Source organism: Sorex fumeus, unplaced genomic scaffold (assembly GCF_029834395.1).
Source record: "Sorex fumeus unplaced genomic scaffold, SorFum_2.1 ptg000020l, whole genome shotgun sequence".
In the NCBI taxonomy this organism is placed as follows: domain Eukaryota; kingdom Metazoa; phylum Chordata; class Mammalia; order Eulipotyphla; family Soricidae; genus Sorex; species Sorex fumeus.
In genome coordinates, this window is record NW_026606077.1 from 18,937,989 (window position 1) to 18,961,111 (window position 23,123).

Consider the following 23,123-nt stretch of genomic DNA (forward strand, 5'->3'; position numbering starts at 1 on the left):
ATATATAGCAAAATTTCCCCAGGAAGAGCCAAACTTTAAGTTGAATATATCTTTTATTGTGTTCATACAAAATTACTAGAAATATTATAAGAAGTAAATTCACTATAATTGTTTAAATGGATTATTAGCTGAGAAAAGAAGACAGCAATATACCCTGGATGGAATCCTGCCGTGGAGCAGATATCCTAGTAATCTAGAGTACTGAACCTCAGATGAGATTTTGTCCTTGAGTTAATCCCCTAGAACTTCCCCTAAAAGAGTGACTTTAAAAGAGAGTCTGTTTGTTGTTATGACAATGTTCAATGCCACCTATGTATGCCCCCACCCTTCATTATTTCTATATAACTATGCTGTAAGGAGACAGGGGGGACTATGATGAAGGACTAGTAGAGGGATTTGAGGTCTATGAGGAGACTAGGATGATGGAACTATGATGACTGGGACTACGACCAAAACTACAACTAAAATTGTGCTGTAAGGGAGAGACTGGACTATGCTCAGGAGAGAGAAATAAACTGAGTACCAACCAGCCTAGGGCCCAGATGCTCCATTCCTCGGTCCTTCATCTGTCCATCACCATGGACCAGCCAGGGAAGCAGCCCTTGGCCACTGAACACTCCAGTCCTGTGCACTCCACTTTTTCTCTGAAACTCACAATCAAACACCCATCCCTCCACCAGTGTAATTTTCCATGATTAATGTCTCCAGTATTCCCAATCACCACCATTCCACCCCTTCCCCTGCCTCTATGCAGACAGTTTTCCACTTACTCCCTCTGTCTGCTTATGTGCATTACAGTTTGCAATACAGAAAATGAAAGGTCATCATGTTTTGTCCTTTATCTACTTTCAGCATACAACTTCTATCCCAAGCAATCCCTCCAACTATCACTGACTTAGAGATCCCTTCTCTATCCCAGTTGCCTTCTTCCCTAGCTCATGAGACAGGCTTCCAACCATGGAACAATATTCCTGGCCCTTGCTTCTACTGTCCTTGGGTGTCAGTCTAATGTTATGATATTTTATATTCCACAAATGAGTGCAGTCACTCTATGTCCCTCTTTCTGACTCATTTCACTTAGCATGATACTCTACGTGACCACCCACTATGCATATTTCATGATTTCATCTTTCCTAACAGCTGCATAGTATTCCATTGTGTAGATGTACCAAAGTTTCTTTAACCAGTGGTCTGTTCTTCCCAATTATGCTTTAACAAAACCACTCAATTATGCCCCTAACTCTTCAAATACCTTCCACACTACTTGGCTTCAAACATCATGTATTGGGTTAAAAAGTGAAATCAAAGTGTTTTTTGGTTTGTTTGTTTTGGATTTTAGAGCCACACTGATTATGTTCAAGGATTACTACTGGCTCTGTACTCAGGAATCACTCTGGGAGCAAAGTGGTTTTGGGAGGGAGGAGGGAGCGTGTGGAAGAGGGGAATGGGAAGTGGGGGAGAGGGGCTCAGGGGACCATCTGGAATGCCAGGATCAAACCCAGGTTGGTCATATGCAAGTCAAGCCCACTACCCCCTGTACCAATGCTCTAGCCCCAAATTAAAGTGTTTTTGAAAACATTCAAATACAACCTTCATAAAATTACTTAAAACTTTTATGGAGCTTAAAATTTCTTTAAAATTACTAGCTGCCCCTGACACACATTCCTCTCCTCTCCTCTCCTCTCCTCTTTTCTCTCTCTCTCTCTCTCTCTGCTTCATAAGATCATAAAATACCCGGAAAGTAGATAGGGTCACTGATATCAAAATTTTTCCTGGAACCCTCACATAAAGCTTGAAACTACTTAGTAACAACACAATTGGTTGGTATACTTCCAGCAAGGTATGATGGAAGAGAGTAATATTCAGCTGAATCCCTCAGCAGTCGTGGGATGTGTATGTGTGTGTGGGGGGGAGGGAATGGGGAACACAGGGTGGAGGGGGGAAACAATGTAGAACCCCACCATGCTTACTGAGTGAAGATGGTAGCCTTAACAGTTGACCAATAGGAACTGTTCTTTAACCTCTCAGATAACTTTTGTTTGTTTGGGGACCACACCCATAGATGCTCAGGGGTTACTCCTGGCTCTGCACTCAGGAATTACTCTTGGAGATGCATGGGGGATCATATGCAATGAGGACAAGAGCTCTACCTGGTGCACTATTTCTCACATAAGGACTTCAGAGACAATAAGCCAAAAATATTTTAATGAGTTCAATAAAGAATGGTACAGGTATAAGAAAGCATATGGCCAGACATGAGAAAATTCCAAAAAGAGGATAGAACTGAAGAATTTGGTTGGTGAAATAAAATCTCAGAGGAAGGTCATGTCAGCAGAGTAACAGAGCTGAGGATAAAATCCATGAACTTCAAGATGGAATGCGGGAAACCTTTAGGAAACAATAGAAGATGAAAAGAAGTCTCAAATGAGCAGTACACAAGAAAACTTTGGCATAAACTCAAGAGAAACAGCATAAGAATCAACAGAGTCTCTGAGGAAAAGGAAGGTGATTTTAGAAGGTTCATCACTGAAAAATTAAAACTAAGAAATTCCCAGTGTTGAGGAGTTCAGGAATACAGATTAAAGAGGTTTGAAGAATCTCAACCAAGAGACCCATTTAAAAATACTCCAAGACACATTATAATCAGAATGATGAAAGCCAAAGAAGAGATGAAAATACTGAAGGCATCAAGATTTAAAAAAGAAATTATGGGTGAACAGATATCAGGGATTCAGTGAGATGAGTGAGGGGTTATAGCCATATAACCAAAGCACAGATTCAACAGAAATGAAACCATGAGACCTAGGTGACACCCACTGAAACTCTGTGAAGTGCCTGTTGGCAGGTGAGGGTGGACTGATGGTTGGGGTGGAGAGGCAATCTGGGAACACTGATGGAGGGAATCTGACACTGGTGGCGGATTGTTGTTGAATCATTTTATGCCTGAAAATCAACTTTGTAAATCATGGTTCTTTAATAAAACTTTTTGTAAAAAAATTACACACAAAGGTGCTCCCTTAAGATTCACAGCAGATTTATCAAGTGAGAGTATACATATCAGAAGAAAATGGTAAAATGTAAATAAATAAATAATAATCTCAATGATATGACTATCTCAATAGGAATACTCAACCATTGTACATATCATTCAGATTTGAAGGTACAACACTGAGTCCAATTAATAAGCAACAGAAGCATTGAAGGAGCTTCTTTAAGATGAGATAAACTTCACAAAAATGCGTAATTTTTACAGAATGACAGCAAAAATTAAATCTCCATGTCAATAATCTCACTTAAAGCCAATGGCCTACATGCACCTATCAAGAGACACGGACCGAAGAGATAATACAGCAGGTATTATCTCACACACCACCAACCCACATTAAATCCCCAGGATCCCATGTGATTCCCCAAGCATTGACTGCCAGGAGTTATCCCTGAATGTAGAACCAGGATTAACCCCTGAGCATTGGCAGGTATGGCCCAGAAACAGAGAAAGAGAGACAGAATGCCAAAAGGGATTAGAAAACTGAACCCAACTTTCTGCTGCTTTTAAGAAAAACAATGAAACAGAGGGAACATGTACAGGCTGAAAAACAGGATTTTCAGCAAACAATTCCCTTAAGAAAGCTGGGATGAGAGGCTAGAGAGATAGGACAGCAGGAAGGGCACCTGATTTGCACATGACCATCTTGGATCTTAGAGAAGATTCTAGGGAGAAGGTTGGGTCCTTCTTCAATGAGTATACCGGAAGTTTAGACAAAGCATGAGGTTCCTCCTAGATCTTTGATTCTCAAAAATTTTAATATTTACCTATGCCTGAACAGTCAGCCATACTCAAAAACTGTTACAAAATAACCTGGAAAGTACGAGACAGCCCATAAAGAGCTGGAAAAATCTGATTCTTCAATAAACATGGTAAGAGGGAAAAAAATCTGTTTCTTCTTGATCACCTGATCACTTGACATCCCGTTATTCATCAATTTGCTTGAGCAGATGACAGTTACGTCTCCATTCATCCCTGATGCGTGCTGGTGTAGCCCAATGGCATCTGCTCGTTCTAGGAACACGAAGGTCTTGACGAAGAAATCTGACCACCTCGTAGGTGGGTGGCCACGTGATCTTTGATGTACTGTGGAATCCACTCAGTAATGGCTCTAGTCCAGAGCTCATCTCCAAATCTCATTATGTGTCCAGCCCATCTGACTTCCAATGCCTTGGCAAACAAGACAGCATCCCTGATTCTCGATCATCAATGGAAGATGGAACTCCAGATTCTTTCTCTCCTTTGAGTGAAGCAAAGCTCTTTCAATTCCTCTTTGGGAGACCCAAATAGCATTCTCATCCTGTTTTTGTAGGGCCCAGGTTTCTGAGGGGTATGTTAATGCAGGAAGAACAGTGGAATCAAAGAGATGTGTGCAGAGCCGGAGGTTCTTCATCCTCTTAGCTATTTCTTCAACACTCTTGGAGGTATTCCAAGCCGCTCTCTTCCTCCTGTGCAACTCAGGTGCCAGGTCATTCGTCATGTTAAGTTCTCAACCTAGGTACACATAACTTGCATTCGGAGATGTTCGTTGCCTTGAGAGCAAATGGAAAGTCAGGAATAAGACTGTTTTTCATAAACATTGTCTTCGTGAGATTCAGCTGTAGTTCGACCTTTCCACACTCACCGTCGAAGTCGGCCAGCATTTGTGCCTCTTGGCTAATGTTTGGTGTTATTAGAATGATGTCATCAGCAAAGCAGAGGTGGTGTAATTGCTGACCGTCTATCTTCACTCCCATTCCTTCCCATTCCAGGCATCACATGATGTTCTCAAGGGTGGCATAACTGAAGAGTTTCAGTGAAATGGTATCACCCTGCCAAACCCTTCTCTTGACATGGATGATCACTTCTTTGTAGAATGGTGAGATCCTGGTAGTGAATCCGTAATAGAGCTCAGAGGATCCTGATGTATTGAGTTTGAACGCCCTGATTGGCTAGGGCTTCGATGACTGCTTCAGTCTCAACAGAATCAAAGGCCTTCTTTAAATCAATGAACGTTAGACAGAGTGGCATCTTGAACTCCCGAGAAACCTCAATGAACTTGGTCACTGTGTGGATATGGTCGATCATGCTGAATCCTTTTCAGAACCCAGCTTGCTCGCATGGTTGTCCTTCATCTAGTATTCTGCCAATCCTATTCAGGATAACTGAACACTGGTAGGGGAATAGGTATTGGAATACTGTATGACTGAAAACCTAATCATGAACAGCTATATAAGGGCCTATCTCGCAGTGATTCAATAAAAAAAAAAAATCTTAGGGGAAAAAGTTATTTAATAGTAAATGTTAAAGGGACTGGAATGACAGTACAGTGGGGAGGGTGTTTGCCTTGCATGCAACCAACCTGGGTTTGATCCCTGGCATCCCATATGGTCCCCCAAGCACCACCAGGAGTGATTCCTGAACACATGCCTGGGTAACCCCTGAGCACTGTTTGTTGTGGCCTAAAAACTAATAATAATAATAATAATAATAATAATAATAAATGTTAAATTTGAACACATGTATGGTTATTCTAAAGTACATAATCTGGGGCTGGTACAGCGGGTAGAGCGTTTGCCTTGCACGCAGTCAACCGGGTTCAATTCCCAGCATCCCATATGTCCCCTGAGCACCGCCAGGGGTAATTCCTGAGTGCAGAGCCAGGAGTGACCCCTGTGTATCGCCAGGTGTGACCCAAAAAGCAAAAAAGAAAAAGAAAAAGAAGGTGATAACAGTGGTGGGATTGGTGTTTGAACATTGAATGCCTGTTACAAATCATCATGAACAACTTTTGAGCAGTATTTATATAAAATGTAGGGGAAAATTTACCCGAGTAGGCCATACCTATTTTATGTAAACTCCAAAATGTATTAGCATAGAATTTCTTTGAAAGTTTTATTAAAGACAGGTAAATCATAATTATTACCATCATGAGATCCAAATATGAAAATTTTGGATTTGCATTAAAATTTAATGCAATATACTTTAGATTCCAGAGTTGAGAGCTTACTTATGTAATGAGAAGAAGCATTTTGTTATATTATATTAAAAAGGTTTCATTTTTCTTAACATAGGTTAAAATATAGAGCAATTACAGCTCTTAGTGATTTATTTTCTGATCATTCTGTTTGCCATTTCTTAAAAGTTTTATTGGAACAAGTAATAGAGCCTGGCAAGCTTCCCGTGGTGTATTCGATATGCCAAAAACAGTAACAATAATGAGTCTCATTTCCCTGACCCTGAAAGAGCCTCCAGCATGGCAGCGTTGGGAAGTACGAGTAAGGAGAGGCTGCTAAAATCTCAGGGCTGGGACGAATGGAGACGTTACTGGTGCCCGCTCGAGGGAATCGATGATCAACAGGATCAGTGATCATTATTGATACAGTGATAATCCTGTATCTAGGTTGTATTTTAATTTATATTTCAATATGACAATTTAAATAGACATAAATATACAAGATATTTCCACCTTTTAACAATTAAGTTCAGTACTCTGAAATAAAACAAAATGTCATCTATATATATAAGAACTTCTATGAGATAGAGAAAAGAGAGATATATCGAAGTTCCACTCTTTCAGTGACTAGAAAACTGACACAGTTGGATACCATAAGAAAAGACTGCACACTTTTCCTCTATGATTTGTGAAAATAAAAGAGAATGAAAGTATGGAAAAATATTCCAAGTAATTTAAATTCCAATGGTGGCTTAAAATTAACAAAGAAACAGTAAAAAATATGCTTAGCATTTTAATTTACTAAATATGTTCTCTTTAAACTTTATTTAATTCCATTCTAATTTCTCTCAAGAATCCATTTTTCTAAGTTAACCAGTTACATTTGATCATCTATATGCTTTGTCAGGAACTTCCCAATCTACTGTCAATGGAGCAAAACTGTTATAAAATTAATTGACCTATCAGAATCTAACACATAATACAATTATAAATAATTACACATGAGACTTTCACTTCTTGGGGGGGTCAGGGCCTTACTTCCAAATCTGCATTCAGAGATCATTTCTGGTAGTACTTGGGGGATCCTATGGCTGCTAGAAATTGAGCCAGATGGACCTCCTACAAGGCAAGTACCTTATCTGTTATCTTGTCATTCCCTGATAAGGCTTTAAGTAACAAATCTTAAAAATCATAACCACTTATTAGACTACTTGGGGGGAATAAACCTTCACTGTATATCCATGCCAAATAAAAGCATATGAGTTGAAATGAAAATCTGTGAAAAGTCTAGGTAGACAACAAACCAACAAAAAAGAATCTTACTAAGCCACATGAAGATGTCTATATTCAGCTTTAGTAATACATACAAAAAATGTCACTTGATCTATTGCTTGTTGACAAGAATACTTATTTCCCATGGGCAATATTAACATTTGCCCTTGAGCACATTCATAATAAATATTTTCATTTTTAATGTTGTGCCTCGGCCCCTCTCGGAGAGCCTGGCAAGCTACCAAGAGTATCTCACCCGCATGGCAAAGCCTGGCAAGCTCCTGGTGACATATTTGATATGCCAAAAACAGTAACAACAATTCTCACAATTTGTTGTATGATGTTACTGGTGCCCACTCGAGCAAATCGATGAACAATGGGTGGACAGTGCTACAGTGCTAATGTTGTACACTGTCACAGTTTATTCCAAAAATTAACTTCCTTGACTCTATCATTTGGGGAGCAGAAAAAAGCCCTTGAAATGTAAAGGGGAAATTATAGATATTCTAAAAGATACCTACCTCAGGCCCTGTGATATGCATCATGCCAGAAACAGCAGAGGCAATAGCATCATAGCCGGCACGCTGAGACAGTGGACCTGTCTGACCATACCCTAAAACAACATTAAGAGTAGATATAATTAGCATCAAGAAGGGAGACCAAAATTACACAGATGTGTTAGAACCCCTTTGTGTCCAGAAATCATGTAGCATTTTCTCACTATGAGGTCAACACAATCATTTGAAGGATTCAATCAATATCAACTCTGGAAAATTACAAACTAGAATTTTTAACTGAATTCTATGTATATAAATATTTACAAGTCCCAAAAGTGTTTTGACATGTTCTTACTTGGTTTACATCAAAAATTCAGGAAACTGCACAGAAATGCAAAATGTCTGGGTTCTCTTGAAAGATCATAAAATGAATCCAAATTCTCATTACCAATTAATTAATCTTAAATAAAAGCTCTTTTAATTTTTCAATTTGTCAGAGTCTATAAAACTCTCAGCATCATTCACTCATTTAACTTACCACCCAGGTTCCAATATGTATTTTCTACAACTCTTTACAAAACAATAAGAAAATAAAACTAGATGATGTTTCCATTGGTTATATTTACCCATCCTCTCAAGTATACAAAGAAAATCAAAATGATTAAAATTTCTGAAAATAAGTTGATGACACCTCAGCACTTTTACATTGCATTGGAGGCATCATAGCTTACAATACAAAGTGATGATATTTCATGCACACATTTCTCCACCAAACCCTGCACCAGAGGGTCCCCTCTTTGTCTCAGTGTCTACAACCTCCTGTGTGCCCTCAGTTCTGTAGACAAGTTCTCAGGCTCTCTTGCCACTGGACATTTGTTATTCCCTTGCCAAGTCCTTGCCAGCAGTGGACTAATTTACAAATATATCCTCAACCACTGTTTGTTTGAGAACATTTTTATCCCTTCTTCCACTCAAGTGACAATATTGCTGGGTAGAGGATTCTGATTGGAAATTCTTTTCATTAAAGAATCTTTATATTTTGTTCCATTATTTCTTGCTTGCAGAATTTTGTTAGAGAAAACTGCTGCAAATCTAATGCTTTTTCTCTTGTATGTGAGGCTTTGCTTCTGTCTGGCGGCCAAAGAGAATCTGTCTGTCTTTGTTTCTTCCTATCTTTGATCACAGAATGTCTTGGTGTAGTTTTTCTTTGGGTTTGTCTAGTAACTCTTGGAACTCTTGAAGCACAGAGGTGCTCTCAGCTCACACTGAAGGTTGGGGAAATTCTCCAATTAATTACTCAACTTGTCTCACTTCTCCTCTCCCTCTTTCCCACTGGAATTCCTATAATTTTGAAAATGTTTCTCTCAGCACTGTCAATAATCTCCCTTATAGTCTCTTCATTTTTTCTCATTCTCTATTTTCTTTTCTTTCTCTCTGGATTTGTTTCCTGTATCCTCAAGTGTACTGATTTACTTTTAAGCTTCATCCACATTGCTTCTTAAGCTTACTGATGCTTATTATTATTAGCTTATTATTCTCAAGTTATGTTACTTCTATTTGGATGGTTCCTTTCATGTTTTTCATCAAGTTCTCTTCAATTTTATTGATTTGTCATTTTCAGATTGTTGAGCACTGCTATGATTGCTGCTCTAAAGGCCTCTTGTATCAGGCAGATTCAACAGATAGCTGACATCACTGTCAACTGTCCTGGGGACTTTCTTATCTCCTACTGGCATCCTATGTTCATCCTGCTCCCGCTGACGAAGACATGATGTTTGCTGCTGACAAGGGTCAGGCTATCCTGTACCCTGACTAAGTTCCCTGAGTTGGCACCAGGAGTGGGTAGTCATCTAGAAGACCTGGGAGGTTTGTTCCTATGGCAGGTATGCTTCGATCTCACGTTTTAATGGTGTTGCTGGAACAGAATTTGTCAGGGCAGTGCAGTTTTAAGTTTTTTGAGTAATTGGCCACACACAATGCCTCTGTGAGTTATACTGGTGTTTACTGTCCAAGCCACACTACACTGAATCTAGGGTGTGGGGTCAAGTGGACGGAGCTGTACTGCTCCATGCAGATACCTAGGAAATGTGTCTGGGAGAATTTTGTCTGGAGGAGTCAATTCGGAGATCTGAAAACTATGTCTGAGCTGTATTATAATGAATCTGGGTGTCTGGGATCAGGGCCAATAGGCCATGACATAGAATTTCATCAGAAACAGGGAAAGGCACAAACCCAACTTCAAGCTTCAGAAACTAGAAAATTAATAACAGTAGCAAAAGAAGCACAAAGAAGGAAATAATAAAAATGGAGCAGAATCAATGATACACAAATGAGAAAACAAAAACTCAATGAAACCAAGAGCTGATTTCTCAAAACAATAAACAAGTTCAGCAAAGCCTTGGCTATATTCATGAAGAAAGAAAGAGCAAAAACCCTAATAAACTGATCAGAAATGAAAGTGTAGAAGTTACAACAAATATCTAATAAATACAAATATTATAAGGAATCACTATAAACAATTTTATGCCTCTACATAAAATTGGAGAACCTAGACAAAATTAATGAATTTTTAGAATTCTGCAAAATCTAAAAACTGAATAAAAAGGAAACAAAGACTGAAAAGAAAAATTACTAGCACAGAAATTGAAACAGTAATTAAAAATCTCCCCTAAAAAATTAATCCCAAGTCCTCCTGAATTTACTAGTAAATTTTACAAATATTAAATACTAATTACCTATACCACACAAGTCCTTCCCTCCTGAAAAAAAAAAAAAGGATTTCTGGGGGCTGGAGCGATAGCACAGTGGCTAGAGCATTTGCCTTGCACATGGCAGACCCAGGTTCGATTCCCAGCATCCCATATGGGCCCCTGAGCACCTCCAGGAGTAATTCCTGAGTGCAGAGCCAGGAGCAACCCCTGTACATCGCCAGATGTGACCCAAAAAGCAGAAAAAAAAAGGTTTTCTGTTTCTTTGCAGCCTACCACACACTCCAATACCAAAAGTAAGGACATTAGAGATATTACTAAAAATAGGGGCTGGAGCGATAGCACAGCAGGTAGGGCATTTGCCTTGCATGCGGCCAACCTGGGTTCGATTCCTCCATCCCTCTCAGAGAGCCCAGCAAGCTACCCAAAGTATCCCACCCACATGGCAAAGCCTGGCAAGCTCCCTGTGGCATATTTGATATGCCAAAAACAGTAACAACAAGTCTCACAATGGGGACATTACTGGTGCCTACTCAAGCAAATCAATGAACAACAAGAGGACAGTGCTACAGTGTTACTAAAAATAGAAATTTACAGATCAATATCCCTAAAGAACATATATGGTAAGAATTTCAATAAAATATTGGTAACCAAATTCAGTAATACAGCAAAAATAATCATAAATCAGGGATGGAGAGATAGTCCAGTGAGTAGGGTATTTGCCTTGCATGCAGCTGATCCAGCTTCAATCCCCAGGTTCAATCTCAATTTACTAGTAAATTTTACAAATATTAAATACTAATTACCTATACCACACAAGTCCTTCCCTCCTGAAAAAAAAAAAAAAGGATTTCTGGGGGCTGGAGCGATAGCACAGTGGCTAGAGCATTTGCCTTGCACATGGCAGACCCAGGTTTAAGCACCATCAGGAGTAATTCCTGAGTGTAGATTCAGGAGTAAATCCTAAGCACTACCAGGTATGGCCCAAACTATCCCCCACACCCACAAAAAAAAAAATCAAAAACCAATCATACCCCATGACCAACTGGGATTCATCCAAGGGATTACAAGAGTTCAAAATATGAAAATTAATTGATGTGCTATCCCATATAAACAAAAAGAAAGAAAAATTATATAATATCAATCAATGCAGAGAAATATTTTGATAAGATTCAATACATTTTCATGACAAAACTCAGCACAATGGGTATAAAGGAACTTACTTTGATATCATAAAGGACCGTATACAACACACCACTAGCAAAAAACTGAAAACCTTTCCTCTAAAATCAGATATAAGGATATCCACTTTCACTGCTATTATTCACCACAGTATTGGAAACTCTCACCATATAAATAATGAAAAATAAATAAAACCATTCAAATGGGAAAGTATCACTCTTTGCAGGACATAATAATATACACATAAAACTGTAAAGAATCCATCAAAATGCCTTTAGAAATAATAAAGCTAAAGGAGTAGGCAAAAATTCAAGGCAGAAAAATCTGTCATAATTTTATATACAAAAAAACCAACGAGAAGAAAAAAGAAATCAAAACAGCTCCCTATTTATGATTATATCCAAAACATCAAGTACCTGAGAGTCAATTTTAAAAATAAGCTGAGAGTCCGGAGCGCTTGCCTTGCACATAGACAACCCAGGTTTAATCCCTGGCATCCCATAAGTGCCCCCCAACCCCTGCTCCCCTGAGCCTACCACAAGTGGTTCCTCAGCAAGGATTCAGGAGTAAACCCCAGCATTGCCAGGTGTGCCCCCCCCAAAAAAAACTAACCAAATAACTAAAAATAAAAGCAAATGAAAGATTTACATATTGAAACCTATGTCTATTAAAAGAAATAGGAGACACAGAAAATTTAAAAATATATTTCATGGTCATGGGCTGTAATAATTAATTGTTTTGTTTTGCTTTGTTTTGTTTTTAATCGCTTTCTCCACCATCTTGGATTCAGTAGAGGTCTGGGTTTCTAAATGACAGAAATGGCTGGAAAGCTGTGGTCCAAGGTCAGCTGCATTGGCTATAAGCAGGGTCTCTGGATACACAGGGAACACCCAGTTTTTCTTAAAATTGAAGGTGTTTACGCACGAGGTGAAACAGAAATCTATCTGGGCAAGAGATGTGCTTACATATACTCAGCAAAGAACAACACAGGAACTGCTGTTGGCAAACCTAACCCAGAGTATCTGAGGAACAGTGCCATGGTTCAAGACAAATCCCAAAGCAACCTTCCTGCTAAGGCAACTGAACTCAAAACCTGTGTGATACTATAAGCCTTGAGGATTTAAACTTACTGATAAGTAATTAAAAGAGTAAAAATAAAATCCTACCTAAAGCATTTTTCAGGAACATAAATAAAAATAGTGCTAAAACTCCCCCAAATAGTCAAAGCAACGTAAGGAAAAAAATAAAATGAGAGGCATTTCAGTCCCTATCTCTAACTTACACTATACTTCCATAACAATCAAAACAATACAGTACTGGAATAAAAGCAGACTCTCAGACCAATGAATAGAACTGGGTGCCCAGAAGTAAACCCTCATATGTAAAGGGAAGTTAAGTTGCAATAAAGAAACTGAAAGAAAGAAAAGATATATGTACACCTGTGTTCATTATAACATTATATGCAATGCCAAGATCTGGAAATTACCCAAATGTCAAAGGGGAAAAAAACGTAATATATAGACACAATGAAATTCTATTCAACTGTAAGTAAAGTAAAGGCCCGTTTCGGAGAGCCCAGCAAGCTACCAAGAGTATCTCGCCCACATGGCAGAGCCTGGCAAGTTCCCTATGACATATCAGATATGCCAAACACAGTAACAACAAGTCTCAAAGTGGAGACATTACTGGGCCCGCTCGAGCAAAGCGATGAACAATGGGAGGACAGTGACTATAAGTAAAGAAATGCCATATTTGCCATGACATAGATGAAAATAGAGTTAAGCTAAAACAAGACAAAAAAAATGAAGAATAATCTGACTCATATACAGTATACAGAAAAACGAAAGGAATAAATAACAGTCCATGAAAACATATCCCTGGAATCTGAAAATAGAATTGAGATTATCAAGAAAGGAAGGAGAGATGAGACAAAGTACAAGTAACATCAGAACAATGGTGGAGATTTGGTATCTTAGCAGCATGGAGGTGCAATAAATTTGTAAACATAAAACTGAAACATTAACACTATTATAAACATATTGTACAACTAACAGTAAATTAAAATAAACAGACTATTAAATTACTTAGCACTTATTAATGATTTCTTGTTATATAAAATTTCATTTTTTCAAAAACTGTTCATGAAAAATGAACATCAAAGAATAAACTGAAGAATTCTCATTTGGATTGGTCTAGTTTGGTTTAGTTTGGTTTGGAGATATAGCTGGTGGTGTTCAGGTACTACTCCCAGTGCAATGTTCATGGATTACTCGCAGACGTGCTTGAAGGCCAATGCAGTTTGGACCTGTGTCTCCACCGTGAAGAGCGTATATCCCAACCCACTGAGGGATCTCCTTGGTCCTTGTTTCTTTTTTCCTTTTTTGGGGGGGGGCCAGAATAGTGACATTAGAAAGACCTTCATTTTCCTCCTTCAAAGGAAACATAGAATATATAGCTATATACTGGACGATTTTCTCTGAGAGAAATCCAGAAACCAGTGAAATGACTTCTCCTTAGGACAAAATACCCAAAACAACATGAACAGTAAAGACTGAGAAGACGCTTGCCATACATTGCACAGGACCATACACTAATGAGGAAGCATCCAACTCTCAGCTCCTCACTGAAGAACAAAGGACTGGCATCCCCTATCTAGTGCCCTAATTTTAAGGTTCCCATCCAAGACTTAGGCTCTCAAACATCTTGCTCTGAGCACCAGTGAAACTTGCATTTATAATTCCCACAGAAAAAGACCACCAAAGAAGTGGACAGGTACATGGGCACTAACTACGGCTTCATTCCCTCCAGGAATCAGTACAGAAACAATAATAAAAACGTACATCTCCAGAACTTTTCATTTTTGGTAGGGAATTTGACTCTAAGGTGCAGCAAGGGTCAAGGACTCTGGGTATATTGATGGTATAAGGGAGTGGTATAGCAATATATCCCAACTACAGAATTAATAACAATGAAGCATAACAACCAAAATTAAAATGTGCCAAAGGCAAAACTCCCCAAAGCACTATACAGATTCAATGTGGTCCCTATAAGGATACCCATGAAATTTTCAAAGAAATAGACAAAACACTCCTGAAATTCATATGGCACATTATAAAACCCCCAAAATAGCTAAAGCAACCCTTGGGGAAAAGAAGATGGTAGGCATCACCTTCCCCAACTTCAAACTTTACTACAAAGTGGTAATATCTAAAACGGCATTATATTGGAATAAAGAAAAGACCCACAGACCACTGGAATAAAGTTGAACATCCTGACACTGACCCTCAAATATATGATCGCTTAATCTTTGATAAAGGAGTAAAAATATGAAATGAAGCAAGGAAAACCTATTCAACAAGTGGTGGTAGGAAAACTGGGCAGCTACATGTGAAAAAATTAACTCAAACCTCTTTCTAATGTCAGGCACAAAAGTCAAATAAAAATGCATTCAAGCACTGACCAAGGAAGTGGAAACAAATATAAACAAATGGGACTACATTAAACCAAAAAGCTGCTACACCTCAAAAGAAACTGACAAAAATACAGAAAAAGCCCATGGAATGGAAAAAAATACTTACCCACTACCCATTAGATAGGGGCTTAATATCCAGGATATACAAGACACTGGTAGAACTTTACAAGACAAAAAAACTCTAACCCCATCAAAAATTGGAGAGAAGAAATAAATAGAAACTTCCTCAAAAAAAAATTAAAATGGCCAAAAGGCACATGAAAAAATGCTCTATATCACTAATCATCAGGGTGATGCAAATCAAAACAACAATGAGGTATCACCTTACACCACAAAAACTGTAACACATCAATAAGACCAAGAACAACCAGTGCTGGAGGTTGATGCTTGGAGAAAGGGACTCTCATTCATTGTTGGTGGGAATGCTGACTGGTCTGGCCCTTCTGGAAAACAATATGGACATTCCTCAAAAAACTAGAAATTGAGCTTCCATATGATCCTGCAATACCACTTCTGGGAATATATCTCAGAGATGTAAAAAAAAAAATACAACAGAAATGACATCCGCACTTGGATGTTTATTGCAGCACTGTTCACAATAGCCAGAATCTGGAAAAAACCTGAGTGCCCAAGAACAGATGACTGGTTAAAGAAACTCTGGTATGTCTACACAATGGAATGCTATGCAGCTGTTAGAAGAGATGAAATCATGAAATTTGCATCTAAGTGGATGGGCAGAGAGAGTATCATGATAACTGAAATGAGTGAGAAAGAGAGGGACAGACATAGAATGACTGCGCTCATTTGTGGAATATAAAGTAGAGTAATATGAAACTAACATCTAAGGACAGTAGAGATAGGGGCCAGGAGTATCACACCATGGTTTGGAAGATGGCCCCGCATGATGGGGGAAAAGGAAGTTGGGATGGAGAAGGAACTACTAAGTAAATGATGATTGGAGGAATCACCCAGGATGGGAGATCTGTGCTGAAAGTAGAACAAGGACCAAATACAATGGCCTCTTAGTATCTGTATTGCAAATCATAATGCCCAAAATTAGAGAGAGAATAAGAAGGACTACACTTGCCACAGAGGCAGGGAGTGGGATGGGGTGGGGGTGGCAGTGGGATACTGGGAACAATGGTGGTGGAAAATGTGCACTAGTGGAGGAATAGGTGCTCGAGCATTGTATGACTGAAACATAATCATGCAAGTTTATAACTGTATCTCCTGGTGATCCAATAAAACTTATTTAAAAAATTAAATAAAAATAAATAAATAAAATAAATATTAAGAGTATGACTCTTTTGAGAGGCAAAAAAAAATGCATTAAAGACCTCAACATCATACCTGAATCCATAAGTTACATGGAGGAAAATGTACATTGAAGCTAAAGGTATCTTCAAAGATACTGACCAAGCAAGTGGAAGCAAAGATAAACAAATGGAACTACATCAAACTAAGAAGCTTCTGTACCTCAAAAGAAAAGGTGGACAAGAGGGGCTGGAGTGATAGTTCAGTAGGTAGGGCATTTGCCTTGCACGCGGCCGACCCGGGTTCGATTGCCAGCATCCCACATGGTCCCCCGAGCACCGCGAGGATTAATTCCTGAGTGCAAAGCTAGGAGTAACCCCTGTGTATAGCTGGGTGTGACTCAAAAAAAAAAAAAGAAAAGAAATGGTGGCCAAGATATAGACACAGCCTAGGGTATGGAAAAAATTATTTACCCAATACCCATCAGGTAAAGGGTTAATATCCAAGGTATACAAGGCACTGGTAGAACTTGACAAGACATCCAACCCCATCAAAAAATGGGGAAAAGAAATAAACTGGAAATGGCCAAAGGTACATTAAAAATGTTCAACATCACTAATCATCAGGGAGATGCAAATCAAAATAACAATGAGATATCATCTCATACCACAGAGACTGGCACACACCCAAAAGAACAAGAGCAACAGGTCCTGCTGTGGATGTGGAAAGAAAGGGACTCTCATTCATTGTTAGTGGGAATGCCGACTGGTCCAGTCTTTTTGGAAGACAACATAGGTATCCCTTAAAAAAAAAAAAAACAGAAATTCAACTTCCATATGATCCAGCAATACCCCTTCTGGAATATACTCTGGGGGCCCAAAAAACACACAGCAGAAACACCATCTGCACTTCTGTGTTCATTGTAGCACTATTCACAACAGCAAGAAACTAGAAACAACCCAAGAGCCCAAGAAGAGACAACTCAATAAAGAAACTACGGTACATCTACATAATGGAACTCTATAATGCTGCTAGGAAAAAAGAAGTCATGAAATTCACTTATAAGTGGATCAACATGAAGTATCATGCTGAGTGAAAGAAGTCAGAAGGAGAAGGGACATTCAGAAGATGATTGTACTCATTAGTGGGATATAAAAGATTAAAAACATGAGACTAATACCCAAGGGCAGTAGAAACATGGGCCAGAAGGACTGGTCCATCGTTGGAAGCTGTCTCAGGAACTGAGGAAGAAGGCAATTAAGCAGCTGGGATAGAAAAGGGACTACTAAGACTAAGATAGTTGGAAATGATCCCTCTGGATAAGAACTGCTTGCTGAAAGTAGATAAAGGGATCTGTGCTGAAACACTAAAACCCCATCATGAACAGCTTTGTAACTGTATTTCAATGGAAACAATGATTCAATTTAAAAAATAAAATGTGCTAAAGAAGCAGGCTGTTAGAGAGGTTAGGGGAAAAGGTGGGGGGAATGCTTGGGAACACTAGTCAAGGGAAGTGGTCAACATACTGCTGGAACATAGTACATCTAAACTCAACTATGATAGCTGTAAATCACAGTGTCTTCATTAAAAAAAGTTTTTTAAATAACTCGATTACAAACTTCACAAGCTACTATCATAATGTCTGGATGATTGCAATCCTCCTTGGAGCTTGAACAAGCCAGGGGCACTTTCCCTGTCTTCTTCCTCCAGCCCACTCCAACAATAAAGCCAGGTTTCTCTGGAAGAGGCTTCAACAGAAACTTCCTCAAAGAAGAGCTACAGATGGTCAAAAGGCATATGAAAATAATGCTTGGCATCACTCATAATCAGGGAACTGAAAATTAAAATACAATGAGGTATCATCTCACATGAGTGAGACTGGCACATATTATGAAGATTAAAAACAAGAAGGGTTGGTGGAGACAGGAGGGAAAAGGAACCCACATCCACTGCTGGTGGGAATGTCAACTAATTCAGCCTATTTGGAAAACAATATTGATAACCTGCAAAAAACTGGAAACTGAGTTCCTCTATGAGCTAGTAATTCTACTTCTAGGCATCTACCCTAAGGGTCCATCTATTCAGAAAAGACATTTGTGTTCCTCTTTGATTGCAGCACTATTCACAGCAGCCAAACTTTGAAAACAACCCAAGTAACCAAGAACAGATCACTGAATAAAGAAACCATGGTACATATGCACAATAAAATCCTACTGGGCTAAACTGATGAGATCATGCAATTTGCTGCTACATGGACAGATCTGAAGAGCAATGTGCTCAGTGAAGTTAGGCAGAAGAGAGGGACAGACTCAAAATGATCTCTCATTTGTGGGAAATAAAGAAACATAGTAAGAAAAATAATGCCTTAAGGCAACAGAACGTAAGAACTGGCAGTTACTGGGAAGCAAATCACTGTAGGGAGCTGGGAAGGGAATCTTATGAGGGAAGGGACACTGGGTCACTGGGAAAGAATGTGTTCAGGAACATGTTCATAAGCCTCCTGTTACTGGTCTCATGCTGCCCTCTTGTATATGAAAACCTACCACTAACAGTATTGTAAATCACAGAGCCTACATGTGTATCACTTCTTTGTGATACAAATGCTCTTGTTCAGCTTAACACAGGAAAGGAAAGACTATCCCAGTACTCTAAATCACAAATTTCTAGTATTTCTATTTAAGAGAAATACTTATTCTTATGGGGGGGGCAATATGGAAATCCAAAAATGAAAAAAAATACCTGTCTTCAAATGATAATAATTCATTTCATCTCCCTGAGTCTTGAAGTCTGTTCTCAAATGTAAAATGTCAATCTTAATATTTTTTATTTTTTTTGAGAATTCTATTTGATAAAGTAAGCAAGACCCATTATACACAGAAAACAAAATATACTTACATGTACTGCTTTGAGATATGCTGAAATGAGGAGAAATTATAAGTATAATTATGTTTCGAGTAAACCATAAAAACTGAAAGTTTCTGTTATTGGAAACTTTTTCTTGTTCATTTTAGAAAATAATCTGACAAGATTAAAATATTACCATATAAAATAAAACATAGATGAATCAGAAGTTATTCCAGTTTTTTCACCATACCAAAATCTCCAATGGAGACGTTACTGGGCCCGCTCGAGCAAATCTATGAACAACGGGAGGGCCTTTACCTTTACCTTTTCACCATACAGTTCATCCTAACTATTCCAATAACGACTACCACTACTGTCAACAAATATGTAGTACAAAAATTAGAAAGCTTTAAAACAGGAAATTTATAAATCAAATAACATTTTTTAAATGTCATTTTGGAAAATCACTCTTGGCTTTTTTCTTTTATGGGGAAGGTGGGGTGGGGAGGAGGGAGCTGGAGGGACTGAGCCATGCCCAGCAGTGCTCAGGGCTTACTCAGTATTCAGGAAACTAGGTACCCGGGATCAAACTGAGGTCAGCCTTATACAAGGCAAATGCCTTAACCCCTGTACTATCTCTCTAGCCCCTCATTTTATTTTTCACTCTATGATTCTAAAAGCAGCTAAGTTCAAAATCCAAATTAAAGAGAAAAGTTGTAGGTGAGTGAGCTGTATGGTTGTACTTTATATACAAGAGCATAAGGACATGGAAGATCACAAAGAACAATCCACAGTATTGTCTCTCTTTCTCATACACTCTTCACTTTCTGTCACATGTGCTCACAGGGACACACACACACATACACACATACCCTTAATACACACACACACACACACACACACACACACACACACACACACGAAGTGAATTTTATGAAACAACTTCGCCATCTTGTGGCTTGTATGAATATAGCCTAAAAAGCAAAGGAAAGGATTATTTATCTTCTAATTTTTATTTTGAATATGTTCTCTTGAGCATGTTTTCTCCCTCCCTCCCTCCCTCTCTGTCTCTGTCTGTCTCTCTGGCTGGCTGACTCTCCTCTCTCTCTCTCTCTCTCTCTCTCTCTCTCTCTCTCTCTCTCTCTCCTCCCTCCCCCTCCCCCACCGCCCGTCAAAATTTCTTTTAAAAAAAATTGTTTTCACTTTAAAAAACAAAAAAGAAATACCAAATAATCTGACCTTAGGCTAGTTCTGGTTTCACTCAGTTCTCATGATGTGTCTAATCACGTCTTTTCCCTCTCTCGAGTCAGGAGCTTAGGAAGCAGAAGCTGCCTTTGGCACTGAAGTCTCTGTGATTCCCGATACCTCCCACAACACTGTCAGAGTTTAAAATGCTGAGGTCCTGGCCCCCTTCGAAACACTAGTAAGGTGCTATCAAGTCTCCCCAGAAGAAATGGAACATATGCTCCTACTCCTGGAGTTCCAGAGGAAAGCCAGGACCAGACATCAGGCCCAGAGGCAGGATTTCAGACCAGAAAGGCACACACTGGATGGAGAGGGAGGCAGTCCAGAACCCCATCATCCACTAGAGGTGAGTAGACCCCAGAGGGATGAGATTTAGTTCACAGTAAATAAGAGGCCTGGACATTTAGGGAAGGGCCCAGACCCATCTACTTAAATTGTAAAATAACTAACTTGCATATGCGAATCTTTCATACAATTCTTAAGACGCCACCAGTGCAGGAAAATCCCTTCCAAGCCAACAGTCCAGACAACTAGACTTCTCAGAATCAACTTTGATGTTCCCTGACATGTAGCCTCCTCTCTTCTCATTCTTAGTGTCGTTTCTAATAAATTTCATCCATGCTATAACAATATACCAACAACACTCATAATCCAGAATCATAATGGCAATGTTTATTGAGATGTATATCACACACTACTTAGATTTCTGTTCATTAAATTATTTCATTTACATAACCCAAAGAAGTGCCTAATATCCTTTTTTTTTAACTATGCAAACAGAGACTGGGAGAAAGGTTAAGTCTAGAAAGATTAAGTCATCTGTTTAAGATCACATAGACAGGAAGTAGTGGAGCTAAGATTTTAACTCACCTAAACCCTCAAACCTAAAGCTATTTATGTATGTTTGTACCTATAGAGCAGTCTACACCAAAAAAACCCCAAATCTAACAGACTGTCCTATACAGAACTCACATCCCCTTAATCTTGTCCTCACTCTTTTTCCTTTTACATATCCTATGTCACTAACTTTGCAGAGGGACAGAGGGATCCTAGTACTGTGTGTTTGAAGAAAAAAGCTGTATGAATCTAAACTAGCCCATAGGCATTGAGACACAAGGCCACCCGAGGAGCCCAGAGGGATCCTGAGAGCATGGGTGAGCCTTGGGGAGAAGAGGCTCCACTGCAGCAACAAACCCCTTTCTAAATGCCATACAAGACCAGCAAGGTTCAAACTCTTCCCTTGGCAAACACCCAAGAAACAGACCTCCGGAGTGGGGGTGAGGGACTCTGGGAAAGCTGTATGTAAAGTGACTTGGCAGAGTCAAAAACACACACTTCCCAGTTCTTAAGACTGTAGAGGTCACCCCTGCCTGAGTTGCACTTTCTTACCTCCTTTAATGTCATGCATCCACCCTGGGGACTCACTGTGGCTCTACCTGGAACAGACATTTGGCTCACTCTGCTCTGGAAAAGCTGTGTTCCCTCTAGAGCACAAAACATTTTTGTCTCTACTCACTTCCTAAATAAACTGATCTGGTGGCACTATTCATCTCCTGAAATTCTTTTCTGTGAGTGTAGGTGAGAGATCTGGAAGCCTGGGTAGGATTCAGGACTCACTCACCCTTCCTAAAAAGAGCATTTTCTTGCTAGAATCTGGGTTCTAGACTCCCCAAGAAATATGGTGGTAGATCTCCCACTCTGGGGACTTGATTCCCACCCGACTCCCACCCAATGTGACTCCAATGTAGTCCAATATCTGTCACAAGGATGCAGTGAGAAGTAAAGTCTTTTCATGATCCTGAATCTGCCCAGACCAGGAGACCGGGGTGGGTGAGACCTTCAAAGCTTGCCATGTCTTTTTCCCATTTCACGTAAGTCACCCTCAACACAATGAAATCACCCACACATGGGCACAATTCAGATCCTAAGAGTCCTCTGGGATGCTTCATTCATGTCCTGTCCAAATCCAGTCATTTATTCATCCTTTTTTTTTCTTTACTATTAATTATCTTAGGGTTGGAGTGATAGCAAAGCGGGTAGGGCATTTGCCTTGCATGTGGCTGACCCGGGTTTGATTCCTCCACCCCTCTCGGAGAGCCGGGCAAGCTACCGAGAGTATCTCGCCCACACAGCAAAGCCTGGCAAGCTACCTGCGACGTATTTGATATGTCAAACACAGTAACAAGTCTCACAATTGAGACATTACTGAGCCTGCTCGAACAAATCGATGAACAACAGAAGGACAGTGCTACAGTGCATTAATTATCTGATCTGCAAAATCATTTCAGATCATGGCCAGAGAGATTATCCAAATGTTGAGGTGCTTGTCTTGCATGCAGCCAGTTCCTTTTCGGACACCAGCACCGCACTTAGCTCCCAAAGCACTGCCGTCCCTGAGCACAAAGTCAGAAGTAAGCCCTGAGCATATACTGGTGTGGCCCAAAAACAAAACAAAACAAAACAAAAAAAGAGGAGAAGAAAATAAAAATAGTGGGTTCCACGATGGGGCTGGAAATGTGCTAAGTGGGCCTAGAACTCAAAGAAACTGATTCAGTAATTCAAAAATTGGGTCTGTGATATCTTGCTATTCCAGAAATCAAGAAAGTTGTCACAGACTATTGATCATATCAAGAGGATGAAGAGGCCAGTCTAAGCAACCCCTTCCATG

The 23,123-nt window shown here is 39.4% G+C and overlaps 1 protein-coding gene across 3 annotated transcripts in view; it reads right to left on the reverse strand.

Moving 5' to 3' along the window:
• Positions 1 to 23,123, reverse strand: part of SUGCT (succinyl-CoA:glutarate-CoA transferase) — a 1,062,570-nt gene that overhangs the window by 995,086 nt on the left and 44,361 nt on the right. For all 3 annotated transcript variants that reach the window (XM_056113530.1, XM_056113532.1, XM_056113531.1), the window contains exon 8: positions 7,775 to 7,866. In XM_056113530.1, the coding sequence (XP_055969505.1) occupies positions 7,775 to 7,866 (92 nt within the window). The remainder of the gene's footprint in view (positions 1 to 7,774; positions 7,867 to 23,123) is intronic.